The sequence below is a fragment of the Rhipicephalus sanguineus genome, chromosome 3 (assembly GCF_013339695.2).
Source record: "Rhipicephalus sanguineus isolate Rsan-2018 chromosome 3, BIME_Rsan_1.4, whole genome shotgun sequence".
In the NCBI taxonomy this organism is placed as follows: domain Eukaryota; kingdom Metazoa; phylum Arthropoda; class Arachnida; order Ixodida; family Ixodidae; genus Rhipicephalus; species Rhipicephalus sanguineus.
The window spans coordinates 80,051,544-80,077,933 of record NC_051178.1 but is presented as its reverse complement, the minus strand read 5'-3'; the positions used below and the strand labels follow the sequence as shown (position 1 = coordinate 80,077,933).

General features: G+C 47.9%; 1 protein-coding gene and 2 non-coding genes across 3 annotated transcripts in view; 2 read left to right on the top strand and 1 right to left on the bottom strand.

The window, feature by feature from the left end:
• Positions 1–928: 928 nt before the first annotated feature.
• The window catches only part of LOC125757836 (uncharacterized), a 38,922-nt gene continuing 13,460 nt past the window's right edge, over positions 929–26,390 (top strand). The window contains exons 1-5 of the mRNA XM_049414036.1: positions 929–933; positions 2,056–2,140; positions 4,116–4,277; positions 5,966–6,113; positions 18,763–18,983. Of these exons, the coding sequence (XP_049269993.1) occupies positions 929–933; positions 2,056–2,140; positions 4,116–4,277; positions 5,966–6,113; positions 18,763–18,983 (621 nt within the window). The remainder of the gene's footprint in view (positions 934–2,055; positions 2,141–4,115; positions 4,278–5,965; positions 6,114–18,762; positions 18,984–26,390) is intronic.
• On the bottom strand, positions 11,638–11,800 carry LOC119388454 (U1 spliceosomal RNA). The gene has a single exon (XR_005182739.1). It is a non-coding gene; the product is annotated as a U1 spliceosomal RNA (small nuclear RNA).
• On the top strand, positions 15,825–15,987 carry LOC119388448 (U1 spliceosomal RNA). The gene has a single exon (XR_005182732.1). It is a non-coding gene; the product is annotated as a U1 spliceosomal RNA (small nuclear RNA).

Sequence of the window (26,390 nt, the reverse complement as noted above, 5' to 3'; positions counted from 1 at the left end):
AGCATTTGATGCAGCGTAGGCATTTTTTTTCTTTTCTTTTCGCACCACTGAAGAAACACATTGGAAGGAGCGAGGGTGACAGCGTGATGAAAGACCGAGATAAAAGATTCACGCACACGTGGCAGCCGCTCTTTTGTAGACTTTTGCTTTAGACGGTACGCCCCTATCATCACTTAGCGTCCATTGCAGTCACCGGTAGCCTGCTCAATCGACTTTCTTGCGCGGAGCAGCCTTTGATAATTTGTTCAACTTACATTTGAGGGCACTAAAAGCGCCGCGCGTTTAAAGTCCCAGGGACTTTACGCGCGTTAGGCGGCAGTCACGTGGTATTTTTTAAAAATTCGCGCGCTTTAAAGAAAGGCCGGAAAAACATTAAGCAGGAGATTTATCTTAGCGTAGATTAAAAAAAATCGATGTTTCTGAACAAGCGCTACAAATTTTGTATTGAAAATTTTTCTCCAGAGTTACTATTTAAAAAGTTCATTAAACATTCTTTGTGAATTACCGAGCTTAGCGGATTGGAAAAATATTCTGACGTGCTCTATAAGACTCAGAAGAATACTGCGCTAATTGGAGACGCGTAGCACCTATGTTTAATTGTTTAATACTTGCTGCTTTTTAGCTGAAACACCCTGTATACACGCACACACATGGAAACACGCGCACGCAGATATATAAAAGTTGGTTGACCCCCCCCCCCCCTCGCCCCCCCTACCCACCACCACCAAAGAATAAAATTTCTGGCTAGCCCGTTGCTGCATGACAGCAATTTTCGGAATCGCTTATATTGTGGTGTATTTTAGTATGATGGTTTCATGATTAGCATGAAATGTGAGCCGTATTGATAAAACCGGTTTTCTATTAGGGTGAGGAGGAAACGAGGTCAGCCTTAGATACAGGCTAGAGCTGCAGATAAACAGTATCGACGATGAAGTACGTAGGAAGTGATTGGGTGGGCTCCCGATATGGAAAATTGGAAGGAGAGAGCGAAAGATAAAAATTTCTGAAAAGAAAGATCAGGAAGAAGAAAAAAAAAGAGAAACAGACCATTCAGTGAAAACTGAAGTATGCCTGACGACATGTTTACGTGGGATGCTACTCCGTGTAAACAGGATTACAGTTTACATGATGCACAGGGGACATATACGACGTGGTCGGAACGCCACAAAAAGAGCACAGCACACATAATTAAAGTATCTCTTTGAAACCTACGTCTCTCATAAAATATAAGTGCTCCTTCGCCATGGGGATTGGGGGGGGGGGGGGCGAGATCCAGGAGACTATGGTCATCCTTAGTCAGCGTGGTATGCCTGTAGGTTGGTTCAATGTCGATATCTTTTATTTCTTTCGGTTTCGTTCAATTTGTTTATTCCAGAGGAGAGCTGTGATGGTCGAGGTTTGCCGTGTACTGTAGATAGGAAATTATCATCATCACGAACCGGCACGTGCTCAATGACCGCCCAAGCATCCTGTACATATTGTTAAAAAGGGAAGCTAGAACGTGCCTGCCAGCTCTGCTGTGACTCAGCCTTGCGCGACTTAGAGCAAGATGCGCTAATTTTTTTATTATTTTTTTGTCACCAGCTGTTCGCGACTGAGTGGTCTTGGTAATAAACGGGGCTGAACAAGGGTCGACGCTGAGCGACCTAGAGAAGTGTAGCCAATGTGCTCTTAAACTCAGCCCCCCTCCAGTAAACCATTGGTCAGTTATTCGGTCGGTCGATCAGTGAGTGAGTGAGTGAGTGAGTGAGTCGGACGGACGGACGGACAGACGAAGAACGACAAAAGAATCCTGTTATTGGGCGGCCCGGTCAACCTCAGCGTCAACCTCATCTTGTGAGGTTGACCTGACATGGGGATCATAATGTAACGACAGTATTACAGTATTATGTGGTTAGAAGCCAGGAGATCGGAAATGCGCAAGGAAGTTTTTGGAAAGAGTGCAATATGCGCTGTCAGGAACTGCTGCTCTCATAGTTGCGCGTAATTGAGCTCAAAGTTTGAGTAATCGCAGAAAATGGATTGCAATAACTGTTCATTTTTTCATCCCGACAGGTACAACATCACATTAGGCAGCGCGCATGGATTCAAATTCCCGAACGGAACGTATGACGGACTGTTCGGCATGTTACAAAGAGAGGTAAGCGCGCTTCAAAAGCCCTTGTTTGTGTCGGCAACAAAAAAGTTCGCTCCTGAAAAATGCGCCTCACCTTCCCATGAAATCAAGTTAAGAGTAAAATCGCACATGATCGCATCAACGACATAGTGTTGTCACGTCTCGATGATACTTTCAATTGCAACATTTTATGATGTTATCTGATGACGTCATAACATACCGGGGAGGACAATGAAACTTAGTCTCGTGATTGCATAGGCTGTCGCCTGCGCCTCTCCTTAGCGTTACCTTAAGGGACCGTCACATTTTATGTTTAATATGAATGGAGAGTCACATAAAGTGCCCTCACGTGCGGACGCAAGCTCGCCTTTTCCCAGCATGCGCAGTATTCGACGTAACCATATTGTGAACCAACTTATCCAGCCATACAAAGGTCTTAGTGAAACGCCTTTTGAAAGAGAATTGTTTTTGTTTTCTATTTAGCTTCTTAACTAGTTTTCGTGGTTGGCAGCACGGCATTTCACCACAGATGCAATGATGCTGATACAAAGTGCGAGTGCTCCCGCGCAAGCGAATTCCTATAGTATACACTCGTCGCCTAACGCCAGCTATAAAATATGTATTGGCAGAGTAGATGGTTGGTCATGATAAGTGATGGGACAGTGCATTTTCTAGTACAAGGACGGAAGACATCAGCGCCGTGTTTGTACAACACCTTGTTTTTCTGTGTGTGTACTGTCCCCACGCGTTGATACAGTCGAATTATGCCTAAAGAATATAAATTTTCATGCTCGCTCGCGATTACACTGAAATTCCTCGCGTTCGAAAGTTCGAAAAAGAAAAAAGAAAGGAAAGGGCTGAAGGTCATGACGCGGGCTGACGAACGGACGTAGCTCCTGGTCGCCCCCTCCCGTCCCCCCAGGGTAGCCTTCAGTGCGCTCTCTGGCGTGCAACAAATTTCTGTAACTCTGTTCGCACTTGACGGATTCTAAAAATGTTTGCGCCAGTCGATTCATGAGGCAAGAAACTTCGTTGAAGTGATTGGACAATTACTTGGAAAAGTATCGCAGGGTCCCTCTAAGAAAGTGGAACAGAATTAAGAGAGCTGAAGTAGAAGCAATAATTTAGTTAATATCCCGGAAGGAGAAACCGGCGATGAATTAAAGGTCCGAAAATAGAAACCAGAATTGAGCGTACGACCACGGAAATGTGTAGCCTTCACTTCTTTCTGTGTTCTTTGTATACTTCTTTTGCGTTTTTCGACGTTTGTTTTGCTGAGGAAATGGGACACTGCCCATAATGCCCCGCAATCGGACGAGGTAGTCACATCGCACACTGACGCCGTTACCAGACAACGCGTGGTCATGCTGCATGTTGGCGGTGCCATGAACCTCTCCGTGCGTTCCTATGCCGAGCGTGCTTGCTTGTCACGCACGCTTCGCTGGAAGCACGTGGACGAGTGTGTGAGAGAGAGAGAGAGAGAGAGAGAGAGAGAGAGAGAGAGAGAGAGAGTACAACTTTATTGAGAGTCCAATGCAGACGCAGAGGTTGCCCCGCCCCACCCGGCTACTCCCACGTTGGGACCGGCAGGTCTAGCCTAACGGCCCTGTCGCGGGCGCACTGGACGGCCAGGATTTGGTCCTGTAGGTTTGGGCTGCGCAAAAGCGCATCCCACTCGGCCTTGCTAATGCCGATGCGCAACTGCAACATTCCTGAACAGCTGATTTCTCTTTGCAAATTTTGAAGCCTGAACGAATCAACCATCTTTAGTACTTACATAATTTCACATGACATTTCGGGAAGTTTTCTATTGGAAAATGTGCTTTGGTTAGCGGCAAGTTTTGTTTGCTGTCATTGGCGTCACGGAGTTAACTTCGTCGACCAAGTTACAATTTGTATAACCACTGCCTAACTATTCCGTTCAGTTAACCCCGATAATCGTCTCACGTGTGCACGTCGGGCATTGTAAGATCCTGGCCGATGCACTCATGCGGTGCAGGAGGTGGACACTCTGTTCTTCCCGTACCCTCTGAACGAACTGGTCATGGCCGACTTCCACGCCGTTCCCGTGTTCCGCTACGACCCGGTCTGCATCCTGAGCGGAGTGCGCCGCCTTTACGTGGACGACGACTTCGCCATCGCCACCACTTTCGATTCATCCGTGAGTAGGTCATTATTATTGCGATAGCAATTATATAGACACTCTCGACGGTTTTTTGCCGTCGCCGTCATGTCCCGCATAAAGTCCAAATTGATAACATCCCCACGGGCATCGTACGTTCTACCCGCGGGTACATAGCGGGCGAGCGTGGGGGCGACGAACGCGGCTTACGCAGAGATCAAACGAGCCGGCCCATCTCCGTCGCTCGGAGGGCGCACACGATAACATCACCCTTATCGGGAGGCCTGCCGTCGCAACAAAAAGGAAACGCCCTTCCGTCTTTAACGAGCATGAAAAGACGCTAAGGGGAGGGGGGTTCGCTCGAGCAGCAATAGTGAACTTTGATTTTAAGGGCGCGGTCGCCATCGCAGCCGCCCGCGCTATCTCGGCAGCCATCAGCGGGCGGCTCGTATACCCTTCTACGTGCTGCGCTCTCAACGCGAAGAGACTATGCGAAAAGTGCCCCTGGAGCGGCCGTATTATCTTACACCAGCGTTTTGTAGAGTTGCGTGAGATGGGATCCAAAAGAGCTAGCTGCCAGCCTCACTTCGTGTAACATTACAATTTGTTGCTGTCGCAATTTATTAGGACGAAATTCATTGGGGCAATAGGACGAGAACACTGACTAGCACAAGAACACAAGCGCCTGAGTTCATAACGAGAGAAAGTTGTTAGGTAGTTGTTAAGTACACGTGGCTTCCACTGACGTCACTGAAACCACCATGTTGGCGCATTGCATAGTAGGACGAAAGGTTAGTGACGTCACGTTAATGTTATCATTACATCACTTCAAAGTTCTTTTGTTATTGACGCACAGAGGCCAATAATAATGTGGCCACATTGTTATCATATTTCGGCAGGTTAAAGCGCAATGTAATTATGCTGCCTTTACGTCATCGAAGCCGCCGTGCTGGTGAATCAGTACGTTATGAAGCTGCGTGCATGACGTCACGTGCAAGCTGTCCATTACGAAATAGGGTGGCCGTGCAAATACAAACACGGAAGAGAAACGAGAAAACACAGATGGTGATGTTTGTGTTGTCTCGCTCCTCCCCCGTGTTTGTGTTTTCCCGACCACCCTCTTTAGCCTAAGTTCGTGTGTTATTGAGTGTTCTCGTCCCATTCCGTGGCGCTGTTTCAAATCAATGACTACTTACCTACTCGTCAATTGTCAGTTTTACTCGGAGTTACGTTCACAGGGGCTTCAGTCGTACATAAATGGGCATCACGAATAGAAAAAAAAAGGGAATATGTCGCAGCTGAAAATATGTTCATTAAGTGTTCCGGAGATATTAGTAGATGTACGTATGCCGCGCTTTTTCAATCTTACACAGGGAGACCGGATTTGCGGGTTAGTTCTCTGGTCGCATTTTTAGGATGTGAGTTCAGCGTTCTTCTCAGCGCTACTGGCGCCACCACTTTGTAGGTTTAAGACGTTGGCGCCATGCTGGAGAGCCACTTTACTGCAGTTCATGTACGAAGGATATTGTAATATTGTTTTCCTGTTATTGGTTCTGTGAGCTAATTAAATGCCTGTTGTGAAAGCAACTGTTGTCATAATGAAGACGAAGTGCTACTGTTGGCTTCAACAATATTGCTTATTGGACGACTGTTGATGACCAGATAAAAATTTCCATGCATAAGTGGCACTGAGTGTTCGCGTGCCCTTGTGATTCTGTTTGCGGCAGGTGTGGCTGGCCATTTTTGTTTCGTGGATAGTGACCACCGCTGTGACGGTGTTGCTGTATCACTTCGAGCCTTCGCTGGCTAGCAGCAGATCGCGGAAGACGTTCACGCGCCAGCTGTTCTCTTACCTCCAGGTTCTTCTCATGGAAGGCAAGCAATACGTATTTTTCGATCGAACTTGCACTTACAAACGTAGGCGCCTTCGAACCAACAGGTAGGTCTCCGTGGGAGAATCCCGCGATGCTTCCCATCGAGCAAGAGAAGTCGACTGCGCGCGACGCCGTCCCTCAGCCAAAATGGAAGACAGCTAGTTCACTAGGCACTTGTGTAGCCTCGCCGGCAGGCAGCGCCACTGAGGGAGCAGTGGTGCCATGGATGTACGGATGGATTGATGCTATGAGCGTCCCCTTTATGAACGGATGGTGACCTGTGAGCCACCAAGCTTGAGAAAAAAAGCAAACGACCTTTTGTAGCGTTAGATACACTTGCCTAGCCAGAGCCGATTTCGCGTGGAGCGTCATGAACCGTGCTGCGCATGCGCGAGGATCAGTGATGTCACACAGCTGGGTCACTGGAGCTGGCATCTCACGCGCTCTCCGACACCGCCGCGCGCGGCTCGCCGCTGCTGGTCTGCGCCGCATTCGAGAGGAGTGACGTCGTAGACACAGTGGCGCTAGCGCGCGCGCAGCTATTCGCCTTCGCTGTGCAGTCGCCGTCTGACACTGCGCTGGGGCCACTTGATAGCGCCTCTGACTGGCGTTTGCAAGTGGCTAACGCCATGGAGGAGAGTGCAAATGCTGCTCGGCGGCGCAGAAGAGCCGAGAAGCTTATCTCATCGGATCCCGAAGTAGTTGCCTGACAATTAGCGGTTAGACTCTCTTTGTGTTCCTTTGAAGGACACGTTTAACCTCGACTTAGCTAGTGTTCCAACTGCACAGACGACCCAATGGGGAAGCACCATTGATCTTGTCTATCACAGACGCACAGACAATTTCAAATACTGTGTTGGGGCCATAGAGATGGCAGTGTGTTACTTTACTGACCAACGAGCCGTCTTTGTGGCATTAGAGAAGCAACCTGACGTTGAGCCAAAATAAATGTGCATGTGCCACATAATACGTATACCGTGTGTGTGTCATTTGAGCAGCAGTAAGCATGACAATCAAGCTAATCTTAGACAATCTGGAAAGCAAAGAATAATCAGCTGAACCTTTGCTAACGCTACGTATATCCTGGCATAGCCGAGCTAAGCCACTGCAATTTCTTTTAAAGTCGACCTAATGGCTTGACTACTTCAATTAAATCGTTCTTAAAAATTCGGCAGATCCCAAGTACCGTGGGAGGCGATGTTATGCGAAGCACACGGCGGGAATTGGGACTCTGGCGTAATTTTTTACTGAACAAAACGTTACAAAATGACGCTGAATATCTGTATAAATTTTATACACACACATATATGTTGAAGAGCCGCATATGTGTTACGTAAGCAGTTGTTTACAGTTGGGTAACACTGCCAACGGCAACGCGGGTATTACCAACACCAGAAGCGGTAAGCTGATAAGGAGTGCTTATACTTGTCCCTTATGATGGAGAACGCACGCACGTTTCACGAACCCGTGTGCATGTGTGGAAGAAGTTCTTGGCAGTTCCTGAACAAAGTCATCATCACCGTGACCAGTGAGAACCAACAGCTGGTGACGACTTCTTATTGGATCAGGTCGTGATCGCGGTGACGAGGGGTCCATGTGTAGTAAAGTATGAGGTATAGTACAGCTGTTAGAAATCGTGGATGCCTCGGTCATTTCGTCGACAAATTGTCTGTCGATAGAGCTGGCGACATGTCGGAATCTGAAGTCACCCGTCGCGTTGGTGAGGCCGTCGAGGCTGGTAGGACTACGTTGACCAACATCAGTGGATGGCGCTTGTCATATTCGTAAAATACCTGGGCGTATGTGGCCTACGTAGCCCAGTCTACAAAGCTGCTATGAATCAATCTGGCATCATCCTCCGTCAGCATGAGGCCATCGCCCAGCCTCGTAAGAAATGAACACTGCGTCTTTCTGGCGGACTATAGAGCACTTTGTGGTGCGATGACGTGAATATCATACGTAACTTTCGTTAATATGTTCCTCGGGGGTCGAACATGCTTCAATATAGCTTGCTGAATCATAGAAATACAAATGTATTATTTATTAGACTGCTATAAAAGTGGAGCCAACACTGGAACCACCGACGTTAATCTGATATGAAGCTTGTATCGTAGGAGTACATGCATAGTGTATATTGCGTTCTTGTAAAATTATATAGCCAGCACCACAACCACAATTGACGTCGCGCCGACATCACGCCTGCATAGGCTGTTTTTTCAAACCAGTTTATAGACCTGGCGTGGCTCTGTGGTAGAATACCTGATTGCCACGCAGAATGCTTGGGTTTGATTCCTGCTGGGGTCCTAATTTTCATTCTTTCCATTCGTCGGGTCAACGCTGCCGATATCGGTTTTTCTTAAACCTCTCGCATTAAACGTCTGTTCTCATCGTTCTTGGGTAGATATAAACTGTCAATCACCTGTAACGTATACCCGCGCACCGCGGCCCGTGGTAGAGTAGAGTAGATCCTCTAACTTTGGCACACACCCACGCTGGGGGATTGGCCAAGAACCGGATAGTTTTTAAAATCTAATTGTTAAAGTACAGCGAAGATTTTTTCTATTTAAGAGGAAAGAAGTAAAATGAAAAAAAAAATAAGAATAGAAATATAAAATCATATAAACCATGAAGCGGAGAATTTGTATAAAAAGAATAAAGAAATTTTTAAAAGTAGAAAAACAGGTATGTGCTACACGTGTCTGGAGGAAAGGCTTTAACTTCGTAGGCGACAGAATTTTCACGTTATTTATGTCATGACCCGACAGTCATATTCGTCAAATCCTCTTACCCTCCCATGCCAATTTTGCTCTGCACCAAATTAAGGATGCGATCGTGAAAGCCCCCAGATGTAGGCAGCTAGATAGTCCGATAGATACGTAGATAGAAACACGCTCGAAGTGCCAAAGGCTCGTTAAGAAATACTTCGCATGTATCATCAAGATTTTGTTAGCAATAATAATATCTGAGGTTTAATGTCCCAAAGCCACGATATGATTATGGGGGACGCTGTAGTGGAGGGCTCCGAAAATTTGGACCATCTGGGGTTCTTTAACGTGCACTGACATCGCACAGTACACGAGCCTCTATCATTTCGCCTCTATTTAAAAGCGACCACCGTGGGCGGGATCGAACCGAGTTTTTGTTCCGCGGTTATGTTCCAACACATGGTGACCACATGTCCTCACGAAAAAATACTTGAGACCGGCCATGTCAATTTAGTTGATGTACATACTTATTAGGAAAACAAAAACAAATGGGACGAAGACGGTCATATGTGCAGGCCGGGCAGCGTGCTTGAGACCCCTGGTATACACGATGCATCAAAAATAAAATTTGACAGATCCCACGAGCTGTGGAATCAGTTTGATGCAAAGCAGTCAGCGAGTACTTCTATGCTGTATTTTATGGCTTTGAGCCAAGATTTACGAGGCATTGATCGAAGTGTTTTTGTAAGTGTAGTAGCTGTGTGCACATCGTGGGCTGACCAGGCAAGTTGACAACACTGGCGTTTAAAGGGTAACGTTTAAAGGGCGCGATGTAATGTCAGCCCTCACGTTAGAGTACATACCTCAGTATTATCGAAACTAAGTGCACTTTATGGTGCACTCATGTGAATATCATATGTAACTTTCTGTAATGAATTACTCCGGGGTCCAGCAATGCTTCAGTATAGCTTGCTGAATCATAGCAACACATATGTAATGTCTATTAGACTGCTATAAAAGCGGAGCGAACACTGGAACCACCGACGTTAATCTGATATGACGCCTGCATCGTAGGAATACATACGTACTGTGGTTTGCACTGATTCCTTATAAAATTAGATAGCCTGCACCACAACCACAATTGACGTTACACCGACATTGCACCCGCGTAAGCTGTTTTTCCAAACCAGGTTATAGACGTGGCGTGGCTCTGTGGTAGAATACCTGATTGTCACGTAGAATGCTTGGGTTTGATTCCTGCTGGGATCCTAATCCTTATTCTTTGCATTCGTCGGGTCAGCGCTGCCACACCAAGTTCAGGATGCGATAATGAGAGCACCCAGACGTAGGCGGCTAGATAGATAGATAGATAGATAGATAGATAGATAGATAGATAGATAGATAGATAGATAGATAGATAGATAGATAGATAGATAGATAGATAGATAGATAGATAGATAGATAGATAGAAACGCTCAAAGTGCCAAAGGTTCGCTAAAAAGTGCTTCGCATTTAAAAAAAGAACGTGGCTAATCCCTCCGTCATAGGAATCGGTATAATACGAAAAGGAAACGTGTTTTCAGAGAAGTCGTTGATTGTTTACTGTGCATTGATATATGATATCTTTTACAATGTCTACTGATGTTTGGAAGCTATAGCGCCGTTTAACGATGCAGCCACGCTGACGCCTTGTGGCACATCTCCCGACGACTAACGTCCATGATCCTGATTGAATCTTTGTGGTAGCTCAAGTAGTTAACATACACCTGGATACAGCATATGATGAATCCCGCGTATCCCGCGTAAAGATGGCATCAACAAGCACATAATAAACACTGGAACTCGATATGCACTCATTCAAAGCGTCGTCATTCGACGAGAGAAACGCTAAGGTGTGCGCTCCCCCCCCCCCCCCCCCCCCCAGTAACAGGGCAACCTTTGCCAGTGCTCTACATATATAACATAGCGCTTGAGGAAGGCGAGATGCAGAGTCCGTAGCTGGAGCCGTGAACGCGGGAAGGCGTTCCGCTTATGCTCGCGTGTCTCTCTGCTGCACCAAAGCACTCACTGCGCGACATTCGCCCGTCGACGTCGTTGCCTTTCTGTAGCGCTTATTACAGCAGTTTTATTAGTCGATGCTATCGCACTCGAAGCAGTCGGCGGCAGAGAAACACCGTTGGTGTATGTGGAAGCTGCACTACTATGAGAACGAGCCGTCACACGCTAACGCGAGGCGAAAGGCAAAGCACGTAACTGCGTCTAAGGCGCTTCCTCGATGCCAGCGCGGCCAGCGTTTCATCGCTGGCATCTAAGCGCCCTAACTGCGTCGTCACGGAATCGCTCCCTACCGTTGCGTTAGTGTCATGACGCTTGAAAACCGGTTTCTGCAGGCGGACGCGTCTTTGTCGTCTAATCCATTGGGTTCTGCCTAAACATGAGTGCTGGTAGTGACACCCACACGCACGTGTACGCATAGCCTTCAGTTACTTCATCAATTCGAGCAAAGGAATCCGCAAACTGCGAGACTGGCGTTTTAGTAGCCGGTCATTTTGCTCGAGATAAGTGCGGGTTAAGGTAGCTGTGATACTACCTTAACGACTCCGGAAACTTCGACTATCTGGTGTTCTTTAACATGCACTGACATCGCACAGTACACAGGCCTCGAGCACTCGAAATGCGACAGCCGCGGTCGGGGTCAAACCCGCGACCTTCGAGTCAGTAGCCGAGCACCGTAACCGCTATACACGCCGCTGCGGCAGACATCATGAGGCTAGCGGTTTGTGTGGGGAGCGAGTAATTGTTCTTTCTTTTGAACTAACGCAGGGGCTGGCGCGTACGCCAAGCCCCACTACCAAAAATTACATGCCCCATCTATCCCAGTTTGGGAAAGTGGCGTGCGTCAACCAGTCGAAGTGCAATGGCCGGCCTCGGCACGGGACCCCGGCCTCTCTGACCACCGGATAGCCCGACATCAGGTAAGTATGCCCGAGAACGCGTAGGCAGCGCACACCATTGCAAGAACACTGGCATATGGCACCGGTCGAAGAAAATTTTTGCAGTTAATGTCAAGCGCCATGAGTCAATCAAAGCTCTTTAAATTGCAAATTTTGTTGCAAAACCCTTTAGAACGCAAGACTGTAAATTTAAATTAGTATTCGGAAGACTTGCAATCAGCATGTTTAAGATAAAACAGTTTCGCAAGAATGATGAACAAAGTGAGAGCGAGGTTGCGGTGCGTGTGGCGTGTTTCCATATCCTAAAGAGCGCAATAGCAGAACTTCCGGTCACCGCAACATGCTGAAGAGTCACGTGACTTGAGCAGAAACGTCACGCGTAACGTCGCACCACCGCCAAATTTTGAATGCAAGGGAAGGTTTTGCCGTGCGTTTTATACTTATCATATAGAAACGTACAGTCGCGCTCAATATGACTTGCAACACGGGAGCGCGTGGCCTCACGTGTTCAAAGATTGCGTATTGCTTCATCTTGCTTTTATTTCAGGAACTAAATGATATTTTCTTATTTGGGATCAAACTCAAGTGAGAGAACAGCGCTCTCAACCGCGCTGTAGCAGCCGCTGCTCCTGTATGCGGATCGTCTACTTCAGGCGGGAACTTTGTCGAACGAACAGCCTCGCGGCGGTCAACTATAACGCCTGTAACGAATGTTTTCGAGTGCACTCTTCAACTTGTTTTTGTTGCGGCCCAATCGACAGGGCCAAGAAATCCCCCGGATGGTCGACGAGTGCGCCGATGCCACCGGCCGCATTGCTGGTTAGAAAGTGAAACTATGTGTGAGTGTTCTCGCTCGTTATCTTGTTCCCGCCGTACGATACTTATTAGTTTGGGTGGTGCTTTCGATATTTCAGTAAGTGTGCCCTTCTCCAGCATCTACAAGTATGTAGATAAAGCTTGTAAAAGGTAGCGGTGCCTCATCGAGGGTGAGGCAGTGTACGATGCAGGCCACGTTGTTGAATGCGCGGTCGAGGCCGTCAGCGGAGATCGCATCACCGCCGCTGCTTTCGTCCTGCAAACAAGTGCGCAAGTGCCGCCTTGTTGCACACTCCCCTGCCGATGCCCATGATCGCAGTTTGTCCCGTAATGTTGGTTCAGTGAGAACGATATTACGTCGTAGTTCCTATTAATACCGCACAGGGCCGTCACATGGGTATTAGAATATAACAAATAGTTAATCGCTGATTATACCACGCACAGGGCCACAGAGATTAACGTGCAAAGGCAAGCTGCAGGGTCCAGTTTCACGCCACGCAGCCTAACGAAAAGCTTAAAGAGCTCCGCTTTTAAAAAAGCGTCTGCACTGCCTGAGGTTAAAACTTTTAGAGAATGCGCACTAAACAGCGGCAACAGGTTTCGCTTATGACATTATGATAAGCAGTCCGCTAGGCGCGCGCTTGCCTTCATAAGTAAAATACGTATGTACGCCATCCAAATGCAGCCGTAGTCTCAGATATGCTGCGCCGCTCAGCTGAGCTCACGAGGCGCGCTTTCCTTCGAGGCGATTCGGAGGCCGCGTCGTCGGCTCTTTGTCTAGGGGCCTTCGCGGCAGGTTGTGGGACGGCACCACACCTGGTGTAAGTCGCCTATGCTTATAGCCTGCTTGCAAAAAACGCCTTAAGTATTGGCGGGGCGCTTAAACACGGTCACAAGCTTACCTAAGAGTCGCTCGTACGGTGGGTAGCAGAAGTCGCTCCGCGAAGTGCTTGCTGCACACGGTCGATGAAGGCGTGGAGCGCTTTCCCATTCTGAGCTTGCGATGCACTTTTCTTCAGCTTTGGGTCCTTAGGGTAGTTGTGAAAGCTAACGCCTTTTTCACGAGCGGACGAAGTACACTGAGGCACAGAGCAGTACTTCACCATTGCGCAGCACTCGCCGCGGCGACAAGCGGCCGCAGTTCTAAAAAACAAAGAGTTGTAGTTCTAAATGAACATTAAAAGCAGACCCACGGTTGTTCGAACAGCGTCAGTAGCCACCATACGCAAGATAACCAATTGAACTGCTTTTTTTTGTTGAGATTTACCACAACGGTGGTTTCAACACGGCGCTGGGCCTACGTAGCAGACGAAAGCGCGCGAATCCCCGCTATGACGTCATACAGGCGCCGTTCGCAGCGCCGCCATCGGTCGCACACCAGGCCAATAGCAACAGCTGCGGGCGCGAGCGCTTATCCTCGCCCCTAGCAACCGGAGCATGTCGTGCGAGAGAGTGTAGGAGAGGGCAGGTGCAGTGCTTCGCCGCTCCTTCTCTCGCCGTTCGCTCTCTCTCCTCCCTGCGCCCCACTCTCACGCCCGCTCGCGCCTCACTCTCGACCGTTCGCTGGCTGGGCGCCTCTCAAGAACATCCGGAAATGTGTGCTCGAGACGCCGCTGTGAAACGCCAACGCCGAGCCGAGAACGCTGGCGTCCCACTCTCCCGTCCGCTCGCGCCTCACTCTCGACCATTCGCTGGCTGGGCGCCTCTCAAGACGATGGCAGAAGTCGGTGAAGGCGAATGTCTGACGGCAACGGTACTCTCTCTCGGCGCAAGAAATTTCCTCACGATTCCCTTCGGGCAGGTGAGGTTGGGGCATTTTTTCTTGTGCTTTATTTTTCTTTGTGCCGTTTTTATATATATACATACATATACATATCCGGGACATGACGGCGTCGACAGACGGCGACGGCAAAAATCAGCCGAGAGTGTCCATATATTTGCTATCGCAATAAAACTGGCGTGGGTCCCCAAGGCGTCTTGGGTCGCCAGCGAGACGACGCCGACGCAGCGCGGGCCACGACGCAGTATGGCCCGCGAGTCGCATAATTTTAATTTTGCCACGAGTGGCGCCCCATGCTTTTGACCAATGACCCAATTGTCAAACTCTGCTGATCCTCCGAGCGCAAGAGCAGCCTACCAAACGCCGCTGAAGATGGTAGATTGATGACACTTTCGTTTCAGCAGCACCGAAGTTTTAAGTAAGAACGCCGTCATGCGGTGATCAGTATGTCTTTGATAGTGCCGTAGAGGCTTGGGCTGCATTCATCTCGTTAATTCAATTATTAAAGCACCAAAAATGGCCCCTGTCTGTTCTAACGTATCGCTCCTTTCCGGTTTTCCCGTCGGTGCTGATTATTCGAGAAATATATATAAAAAATATGCGGTATTTCAAATAAGGACTAACCGATTCCAATTCCGAATCGAATCGAATGCTATTCGATATTTTCGAATATTTGCACACCCCTACAAAACAGTCAGGACAGCGAAAGGGAGCGGCTTTCCCCAGTGACACAGGCAAAGTAGCTATATGTACGTTTCTACATGATACGTATAAGCCCCGCCACGGTGGTCTAGTGGTTATGGCACTCGACTGCTGACCTGGAGGTCGCGGGATCGAATCCCTGCCGCGGCGGCTGCATTTTCGGTGGAGGCGAAAATGTCTGAGGCCCGTGTACTTAGATTTAGGTGCACGTTAAAGAACCCCAGGTGGTCGAAATTTCCGGAGCCCTCCACTACGGCGTCTCTCATAATCATATGGTGGTTTTGGGACGTTAAACTCCAGATATTAAAAAATTAAATGATACGTATAAAACGCAAGACAAAAATCTTCCCTTGCATTCAAATTTTGGCGGTGGTACGACGCTACGCGTGACGTTTCTGCTCAAGTCATGTGACTCTCCCGAATGTTGCGGTGAGCGGAAGTTCTGCCATTGCGCTCTTTAGGATAAGGAAACGCGCCATACCCACGTGCAGTTTGACGGTTTGACCACAACCTCGGTCTCACTTTGTTTGTCATTCTTGCGAAACTGTTTTATCTTAAACGCACTGATTGTCAGTTTTCCGAATACTCATTTAAATTTACAGTCTTGCGCTCTGAAGGGTTACGCAACAAAATTCGCAATTTAAAGAGCTTTTATTGATTCATGGCGCTTGAAATTATATGCGAGAAATTTTCTTCCACCGGGGCCAATTGCGAGTGTTCTTGCAATGGCGTGCGCTGCCTACGTGCTCTCGGGCATACTTACCTGGTGTCGGGCTATCCGGTGATCAGAGAGGCCGGGGTCCCGTGCCGAGGCCGGCCATTGCACTTCGACTGGTTGACGCACGCCACTTTCCCAAACTGGGATAGATGGGGCATATAATTTTTGGTAGTGGGGCTTGGCGTACGCGCCAGCCCCTGCATTAGTTCAAAAGAAAGAACAATTGCTCGCTCCCGACGCGAACTGCACACAAACCGCCGTATGCAGAAACTAGCCTATTGATGTGCGCCGCAGCGGCTTAGCGGTTACTGTGCACGGCTACTGACCCGAAGGTCGCGGGTTTGACCCCGGTCGCCACTGTCGGATTTCGATGGAGGCAAAATGCTCGAGGGCTGTGTACTGTGCGTTGTCAGTGCATGTTAGAGAACACCAGATGGTCGAAATTTCCGGAGCCGTTATCATCATCAACCTGTCTACGCCCACTGCAGGGCAAAAGCCTCTCCCATGTTCCGCCAATCAACCCGGTCCTGTGCTTTCTGCTGCCACGTTATACCTACAAACTTCTTAATCTCATCTACCCACCTAATTTTTTGTCTCCCCCTCACGCGTTTGCCATCTCTTGGAATCCAGTCAGTTACCCTTAATGAACACCGGTTATCCTGCCGACGTGCTACGTGCCCGGCCCATATCCATTTATTCTTCTTGATTTCAACTATAATGTTCTTCATCCCCGTTTGTTCCCTGACCCACTCTGCTCTCTTCCTGTCTCTTAAGGTTACACCTATCATTTTCCTTTCCATTGCTCGCTGCGTCGTCCTCAATTTTAGTTGATAGCAAATAGAATAATCACGAATTAAATGTAGCAAGTTATGGGCGATCCCATAAAACACGCGGTGCAAAAGTGCAATGGTGTCTCTTATTCTGTAATGGAACACTTATCTTACCTTAACCCGCACTTATCTCGAGCAAAATGGCCGGTTACTAAAACGCCAGTCTTGCAGCTTGCGGATTCCTTTGCTCGCATTGATGAAATAACTGAAGGCTATGCGTACACGTACGTGAGGGTTTCGCTACCAGCACTCATGGTTAGGCAGAACCGAATAAAGTGTCACAAAGACGCGTTCGACTGCAGAAACCGGTTTTCAAAGCGCACTGCGAGCACATTCTGCTTCGAACGCTACCTCTGCACTACAAAGACTGCGACGAAAGAGAGAGAGAGAGAATAAACTTTATTGAAGAATTAGAGTACGTGGCTAATCCCGGGTGGAGCCCTCTTGTAGAGCCCCACTGGCCACGGCGGCTCGCCGGGCCTGGTCTAGGGTCACCAGTTGGCTCCCCAGTGCCAGCTCGGAAAGCCGTGCCTCCCAAGACCACGTTGTGAGTATTTGTAGTGAGCGCACCAACCTAGATACTGCATTGGCTGGCCGCTCGGTACATTGGCAAGTGATGTGTGTAAGTGTGGCTCTGTGGTCCCTACACCAGGGGAAACGCCGACGACACGCGTGAAATATTTTTGACAGGTGTGCTTTCTTCACTTGCTGAAGCAGTTTTAGTTGGACGTACGCAGCAGCTCTGCAAACGCAGGTTTCACTAGAAATGGCTGGCAGTGCGCTTTCACAGAGCTGCTGCTGGCGCCCAACTAAATATATCGGTAGCCTGTGTCCGCAGAGCTGCTGCGGACGCCCAACTAAGACTGCTCAATGAAGCAAGTTAAAGACGCTCACCTGTACAAACCTTTTATTAATGTTGGTTCATCAATGTGGTAACACTACTCTTATTAGGAAAAATGGGGACAGCACACGGGCGGTCAGAAAATAATAAGAAGTTAGCGAAATACACCAAACGATGAAAAACAAAACAAAAAAAAAGAATGGAAGGAGGAAATTGCACGTAAGGCGACAAACAAGCCGCCCGCGTTGAACGCGATGCCTCACCACAGTAACAAACACACGTGCGGAGGACGAATTACCATTAAAGAATACGAATACAAAATTCACGCGGTCTTTATCCATTCGTCAAAGATGACTGAAAGGCGAAAACCATCTCCTTTTTCTTCTCAGTAAATTGTATTGATTCTCACCCCCCCCCCTCTTTACTACCCCGAAAGCTTTTCGCACCTAACCAGATTTCGCACTGCCTCTGGAATCGAGGGCATTACAATTTACGGGGTTTACACTGCCTCCGTGATTCACCCACCTGTGATTAGCGGCGCTATCATTTGATGACGTCATAGGGTGACGTCGTGTGACAGGTGACGTGGTTTTTGGTACGCCGACGACGCACACACATTTACTTTATTATCGCGGGGCTTTTCACAGACTTTTATTATTCTTTTGTTTTTTCTGACGAATGGTGAAGCCTCGCGAAGTATCGCCAGGTCTTGCCAAATCTAGAAATTTTCTTGACTCGTCAACCACGTAAAGCCTTCGCCCTAATAACGAAATGTATTTGTATTCCTTAGTACTGATTATACAAGCCAATTTGAGAACAGAGCTTTCGTAATAGGAATATTCATTGACTTCCCCAAGGGGGGCGTTTGACCTTGCAAATCATGAATAAATTCTAGAGAAGCTATGGTACTACGGAATTCGAGGGCAAGCCGCAGAATTATTCATATCTTATTGATCTAGTAGGAAACAAATGGCCAATATACATAACACGCTCTCAGAAGTAAAACCAATATTTTCTGGTGTCCCACAAGGAAGCATATTAGGGCTACTACTTGTCAACATCAACCCAAATGCAAGATTTGTAATTTTGTTCTTTTAACATGACGTTGTATGTGTTGGACGTTTTTTCTTTGAACTGCGTTTTTAAGGGCTGTGGCTTGGTCAAACTGTCTATTGCAGCTCTTTCTGCAGCTCCCCTGTCGCTGTAATTTCATGAGGCAGAAAAAAATTATTATTAATATTAATATTATTATTTTTTTTTTCAAGATCCTATACGAGCGCAATGTGACAGGTCTGGCGTCGCAGGCACGAGCATGGACCTCCGTCGTGCCAGCGTCCGGTCGGCGTTCCTTGGCTGGTCGCTGGGCAGCATCCTGCTGGCGAACCTCATCAATGGCACCGTCAAGGGCAGCCTCGTAGTGCAGACGCCCGCGGCTCGCATCGACAGCGTGGCCGACGTAATGCGCCTCCGTCCACCACCGACGCCGTACACTCTCAAGACAGGATTCCTCGAGAAGGCACTCCAGGTGAGAGCACGCCCCACGAACATGGTTGAACACCGGATGCCGTGCAGTTTGCTGCAGAGACCTGCATACCGGGCAATGACATTGCCCGGTATGCAGGTCTCTGAAATGTGGAATATGACCGACTGGTAATATTTACAGCGAAGCTATATACCACGAGGTTTTGGCGGATTGCGTCCGCGGACGAAAGAAGCGTAGAAAAAAAAATCACAGCATATCCACGGGGTGAATGATGATGCGTGGGGCGAAGCTCCGGAGGGAATCATCGGTAAACCGTGAAACTCTTCCGTGCAATTCGCCCAGTACATCATATAAGGAGTGTGAAACACCGTGTATATATATATTAAACGTGAAAGTTTTATTGTACTCTTGGTTTACGTGGTCCCTTCATTATCACCGCTTTGTGATCGGTGAAATGCAGGGAAAGTGTCCGCTCCCGAGCGAAAGAGAAAGCGCGCCAAGAGCGAGCGCGACTCCGAGCGAAACAGAAAGCGCGCCAAGAGCGACCGCGTTCCCCGCTCGCCCTGTGAGAATTATCGGCAAGGCTAGAGGGAAGACACGACGCGCGCAGCGTTCCTCTTCCCGTTCCACGACGCGAGGTCGGCAGCATGCCCAACGAAAGCCAAAGGAACGCGATCGTGCAAGTGCTCCGGCTTCGCGAACAATGCACGGCATTTACTGCACATAAAGCGTGTACATATTCCTCTTGCCGCCGTTCTCGTGCCGCCTCGGCCTCGCGCTCTCGTACGGCAGGGTCCTCGCGCCGTTGCCGTGCCGCTTTGGCCTCTCGTTCTCGAACGCTGGGATCTTGGCGGCGTCGTCGCGCAGCTTCACGACGCGCTTCTGAGAGCACCATCTCGCATCTTTCATCATCAACTACAAGAAAACCATACTGCTAGAGTGACCTAGAATAGGGGGAGTGTCCAAAGCGCCGGCTCCCGCGTGGGCCTTTTGCCGTGAACTCCCGCGCCGCGCCGCTGCTGCGCCGGACCCGTGGGCTTTCCGCGCTCGGGAAGCGCGCGGAAAGCGAGGGGCGTCTGCTACGCGCTGTAGTTTTTTGCGCCGCGTTTCCACACAAGGCACTTGAAGTCTACTTAACTCTAGTAATGCGGTGTGGAATGAAGCTTATCCATCTTTAAGCGTTGTGGTAGTGCTGGGGCAACAACAGAATGCAAAAAATCATGTGTCAAGCAGCATCAGCGTGGCCTAGTTCCGGTCACAGAGTTCGAGAACGTTGGTGCGTGTGTAAAAACGCGCAAAACGGACACGCACAAGCAAAGAACGAAAAAAAAACCCTATTCGCACGAGTAACCGGGCAATAGCATCGCGCATGCACGAATTAAGATTAATAAAAAAAGTAAATTGCACGCGCAGGCAGCTGAAACACTTGCGAGCAGTGACTTCACGAGTTTTTTACTCATAGTCGCCACTGGTTTGCCAGCCATATGCACACCGCTTTATTGGACAATTTATTAGCCTCCAAAAGCTCTTTATTATGTACGGAGCACACCGGGAAGACGCAAGGGAAACAAAAAAAAGATAAAAAAGAGTAGAGACGGCCATACGACCACAATGCTGTTGGCTTATTTTTGTTTCTGAGGTAGCGTACAAGAAGGCTCACCGTGCGCAAACATTTGAAAGAAAAACAATGCCAGGTAAACTAACCTTATTGCACAAGTTTTTGCATAAAAGGCATAATATAGAAAATGCCTAACAAACAAAGTTGCAAATACCCCCATTCTTGTTGTACAAGCTGCCTGAACAAAAATACGGTAGGAAAAAAATATATATTATCGCATGTTGCAGTGGATCGCTGAACGTCAGTATGAAACGTTCGCGCGAGCTACGTGCATTGCTCCAAGCCTTCACCATACGAAATGAAAACAGTTTCAAACAACTCATTCTCAACTTCAGATGTTTTCACGGTTCTCGGTGGTTAGTGTTCGCCCGGTTCAGAGACTTTACGAAAAGATGTGGACGAGTAATTACATAAAATACAATTGTTTCTGCGGCAGTTGAGTGCGCGCCAACAGGGCACCCGACCGCAATTTCCCGCTTTTTCCTGATGACCTCAATATAGCGTCCACCACAATTTCGTGCTGAAGCTCCGGCGTACTTAAATAGCGAGTCTGCTCATCTCTTGAATAAATATAAAGAGATGACCGGACGGGTAAAGCAAGCCTCTTTTGTCTCGCACACGCGTGCAATCAGCTGCTCTAACTGAGAATAACGTTTGTTTTCGGGCGATCGCTCGTAACATGAAGTGAGGCATACACGATGTTGCACTGTTATCGTTTCATTTTCTTTTGTTTGTCTTTTTTTTAACGCTAAAGCCTTATATGCCTCATCAAACACAAAAATTGACCGTCGGCGTCCCGCGTAGCCAACACGATGCACAAAATCATCACGCGATGACGTCGACAGAACTTGTGACGTCACTATGACGTCATTCAACGTGACGTCATATGATGACGCTATCACATGACATGGTCGCTTTCCATCGCCTCCGTGATCGGCCTCCGATGTAGGCAATGTAAAAGCAGGTGAGGTGCAGAAAGCTTGCAATGCCTTCGATCCTGTGGGCAGTCCGAAACCACTTTATGTACCGAAAGCTTTCGGAGAGGGGCGAGGGAGGATCAATGCATCGACTGACGAAAAAGATGGCTTTCGTTTTCGAGTAATCTCCGGCGAATGCATAAAGGACCATGTTTTTTTTTCATGTAATTTTTTCGCATACATTTTACCTATGCGGTCAGTTCTTCAAAATGTATGGGTAAGTCTAACATGTTGACGTCGACATTGGTGACCACCACGTTTTTTATAACACGACAAAAACAAATCGTCAGACCACACATCGTCAGAATTATCTCTGGCTGAAAGCGGGTTTGCGCGCCATACACCATGTTATTATTGTTAGTCATTACGCAAATGGCAAGCATGTCAAGTTAGTGATGCCATGAACTATCGGTCGTGTTGGGCATACGTACATTCGTGCCCCTCCGTGCCAATTTTCGTGTATACCAAGTGAACGAGACGCGAGTTACGCGAGTAATTTTTTACTTTTGGTACCGCGGCCACGCCGACTGACACATTCGGCTTCGCATGAAATGGCTTGAAACAGCAGAGCGCCGGAGGCAGCCTTGTAAAACAAATCGAATGCACGAAATAAAAGATAGGATATGAAGGGTGCAAACGCGTTAGCATGCATGAGCTAGTTACTACGTGCATATGTGCTACGTTCTCCTGGTTATCTCCAGTTTATTCTCTCCTGCAGCAAGTTTACGTTCGTAATTCCACATGAAAGTAAGCTAAGCGCCTTTTCTCACTATGAAGTGCGCGCAGGATGCGTTCCTCAAACAACCGCGGAAGTGTGGACCAATGCGGTGACAAACCAGCTGCAAAGATATATATAAAAACCCCGTTTCACAACACACGAACGCGTTCTCAGTGTGATGAGTCGCTGCAGTATTATGTTGCAGTGACGCAGTATTAAACGCTGCTCAAATTTCGCTTTAAAACGCAATTTTAGCTAATAGTGGCCAAAATATCACGCGCGTAGCAGACGCTCGCAGCTTTGAGGCGGCTTCCGCCGCGGAGAAAGCCCACGGGTCCGGCACGGCAGCGCCGCGGCGCGGAAGTTCACCGCAAAAGGCCCTCGCTCCTCCCATGTATTCGCGCGGCGCTTTGGACACTCCCCCTATTCTAGGTCACTCTAATACTGCCATCTAGTGCTGTTATATGCAATTTTATGGATGGATGCTATGAGCGTCCCCTTTAAAACGGGGCGGTGACATGTCTGCCACCAGGCTCGAAGAAAAAAAAAAGAAAAAAAAAGCTTCCTTCTTTCATGTTGGCCTAATACCTTATCTACATTGATTAAATTATGTTATTATACCAAAAAAATACAAATTCACGGTCCATCTCTCTGCCTCTTAAAGGGGCCATGACATCCAATTTTCGACGATAATCTGTGTTATGTGGATTATTTCTTGTGCATTCACAAATAAGCTGGCGAAATTTTAGCGCAGTTGGTCGAGCACTGAATTTAAAATCGAATATTTTTATAAACACGTGAGCGGCCCGAGAGTCAGGCAACACTGGTGCACTCGCAAGCCGTGACGTAACAAGCAGCTAGCTGTGCAAGCGTCTGCACTGCGGCGAACGATATTGTTTCATGGTCAGCTGCACGTTATATCGAGATATTTTAGCTTTCTTCAGCTTGACACTGAAATAAAACGATTTGCAGCGGCTCGAATTTTGGTAGAAGACGAAGGCTCCGTTCCTTGCTGTACGTGACGTCACACGCGCCATGGAAAAATGGCGGTCGCCGTCGGTGGGCGGAGTTTACAATCGACGACTTCTAGGGCTTGTTTTGCACTGAAATATTCTTTTACAGCCCACTTTTGAAATCTGTATAGGCATAATAGAACCTCTGCTTCTAGTTTTCGCTGAAAACCACAAATCCTCGGGCGACCGTGTCATGGCCCCTTTAAGGCAGAATGACCTTATTTTTCCCCCATTATTTATTTTTGTTCTTTATCTCTACTTTTCTGCCACCAATACTCTAACCGTCTCTTACTTATTTCTATCGCGGACGTGTTCAGCTTTCCATTGTTGTCCCTAAAACCCAAGGCTTCATGTAGACTCGTGCCCACACGTATATTTGGGTGAATATCGCCACATTCAATCTGTACATGTTCCATCGTTTCCTCAGTTCCCCCACAGCATGTACATTGTTCTTCGTTACTGAATCTCGCTTCATAACTACGCGTTCTAAGGCAGCCCGACCTTGCTTCAAACAGTAAAGCGCTTCCCCTTGAATTATCATAAAACCTTTCCCTCCTTATTTCGTTTTTTCCCTTTCGGTAGTTACTCAGAGCCGGCTTCTTTTCCATCGCTGCCATCCAATAAGTCCTCTCCGCCTCTCTGACCTTCCGCTTAATGCTCCTTGTTGCCATATCGCCCGCACTGCTAGCCGTATATTTACTGGTGAGCCTCCTAGTTCTTTTTCTCCACTGCGTGTCAACGATTTTTCTATACAAATACCTAAAAACCTTCTCTGCCCATCTACTCTTCTTCATTTTCCTCAGCCTCTCTTCGAATGTCATTTTGCTTGGAGCTTCCCTCACTTGAAAGCCTGTCCATCCCATATCACCCTTTACAGCATCATTTGTCGTTTTCCCGTGAGCGCCCAATGCGAAGCGGCCCACCGTCCTTTGATTTACATCCATTCCTGATTGTCAGAGGCGTAGCCAGAAATTTTTTTCGGTGGGGGGGGGGGGGTTCAACCATACTTTATGTACGTTCGTGCGTGTGTTTCTATGTGTGCGTGTATATACACGCAAGGAAAACTGAAAAATTTCGGAGGGGGGGGGGTTGAGCCCCCCCTCCTTGGCTACGCCCCTGCTGATTGTACCTTTGACTTCATACACACCACTGAGTTCCCAAATGTAAGCCCCGGGACCATCACACCCTTCCACAGCCCTCGAAGCACCTCGTCCCTATTGTATCCCCATAAAGCTCTGTGCTTCATAAATTGCAAAATAGGATGGATGGACGGATGCTATGAGCGTCCCCTTTGTAACGGGGCGGTGACATGTCTGCCACCAGGCTCGAAAAAAAAAAAAAGCTTCCTTGTTTCATGTTGGCCTAATACCTTATCTACATTGAGTAAATCTATGTTATTATACCAAAAATACAAATTCACGGTCTATCTCTCTGCCTCTTAAGGCAGAATGACCTTATTATTCCCCCATTATTTATTCTTGTTCTTTATCTCTACTTTTCTGCCACCAATACTCTAACCGTCTCTTAATTATTTCTATCGCGGACATGTTCAGCTTTCCATTGTTGTCCCTAAAACCCAAGGCTTCATGTAGACTCGTGCCCACACGTATACCTGGGTGAATATCGCCACATTCAATAAGTACATGTTCCATCGTTTCCTTAGTTCCCCCGCAGCATGTACATTGTTCTTCTTCGTTACTGAATCTCGCTTTATAACTACGCGTTCTAAAGCAGCCCGACCTTGCTTCAAACAGTAAAGCGCTTCCCCTTGAATTATCATAAAACCTTTCCCTCCTTATTTCCTTTTTTCCCTTTCGGTAGTTACTTAGAGCCGGCTTCTTTTCCATCGCTGCCATCCAATAAGCCCTCTCCGCCTCTCTGACCTTCCGCTTAATGCTCCTTGTTGCCATATCGCCCGCACTGCTAGCCGTATATTTACTGGTGAGCCTCCTAGTTCTTTTTCTCCACTGCGTGTCAACACTTTTTCTATGGATGGATGGATGGATGCTATGAGCGTCCCCTTTGTAACGGGGTGGTGACATGTCTGCCACCATGCTCGAAGAAAAAAGAAAAAAAAACTTCCTTGTTTCATGCTGGCCTAATACCTTGTCTACATTGATTAAATCTATCTCATTATACCAAAAAAATTTATAAATTCACGTACGGTCTATCTCTCTGCCTCTTAAGGCAGAATGACCTTATTCCCCCCCCCCCCCCCCATTATTTATTTTTGTACTTTATCTCTACTCTTCTGCCACCAATACTCTAACCGTCTCTTACTCATTTCTATCGCGGACGTGTTCAGCTTTCCATTGTTGTCCCTAAAACCCAAGGCTTCCGGTAGACTCGTGCCCACAAGTATACCTGGGTGAATATCGCCACATTCAATCAGTACATGTTCCATCGTTTCCTTAGTTCCCCCGCAGCATGTACAGTGTTCGTCTTCGTTACTGAATCTCGCTTTATAACTACGCGTTCTAAGGCAGCCCGACCTTGCTTCAAACAGTAAAGCGCTTCCCCTTGAATTATCATAAACCTTTCCCTCCTTATTTCGTTTTTTTCCCTTTCGGTAGTTACTCAGAACCGGCTTCTTTTCCATCGCTGTCATCCAATAAGTCCTCTCCGCCTCCCTGACCTTCCGCTAATGCTCCCTGTTGCCATATCGCCCCGCACTGCTAGCCGTATATTTACTGGTGAGCCTCCTAGTTCTCCTTCTCCACTGCGTGTCAACGCTTTTTCTATACAAATACCTGAAAACCTTCTCTGCCCATCTACTCTTCTTCATTTTCCTCAGCCTCTCTTCGAATCTCATTTTGCTCTGAGCTTCCCTCACTTCAAAGCCTGTCCATCCCATATCACCCTTTACAGCCTCAATTGTCGTCTTCCCGTGAGCGCCCAACGCGAGGCGGCCCACCATCCTTTGATTTACATCCATTCCTGATTGTACCTCTGACTTCATGCAAACCACTGAGTTCCCAAATGTAAGCCCCGGGACCATCACACCCTTCCACAGCCCTCGAAGCACCTCGTACCTATTGTATCCCCATAAAGCTCTGTGCTTCATAATTGCAGCATTCCTCTTTCCCTTTGCTACCGCTGCTTTCTCTTGTACCTCCATATATC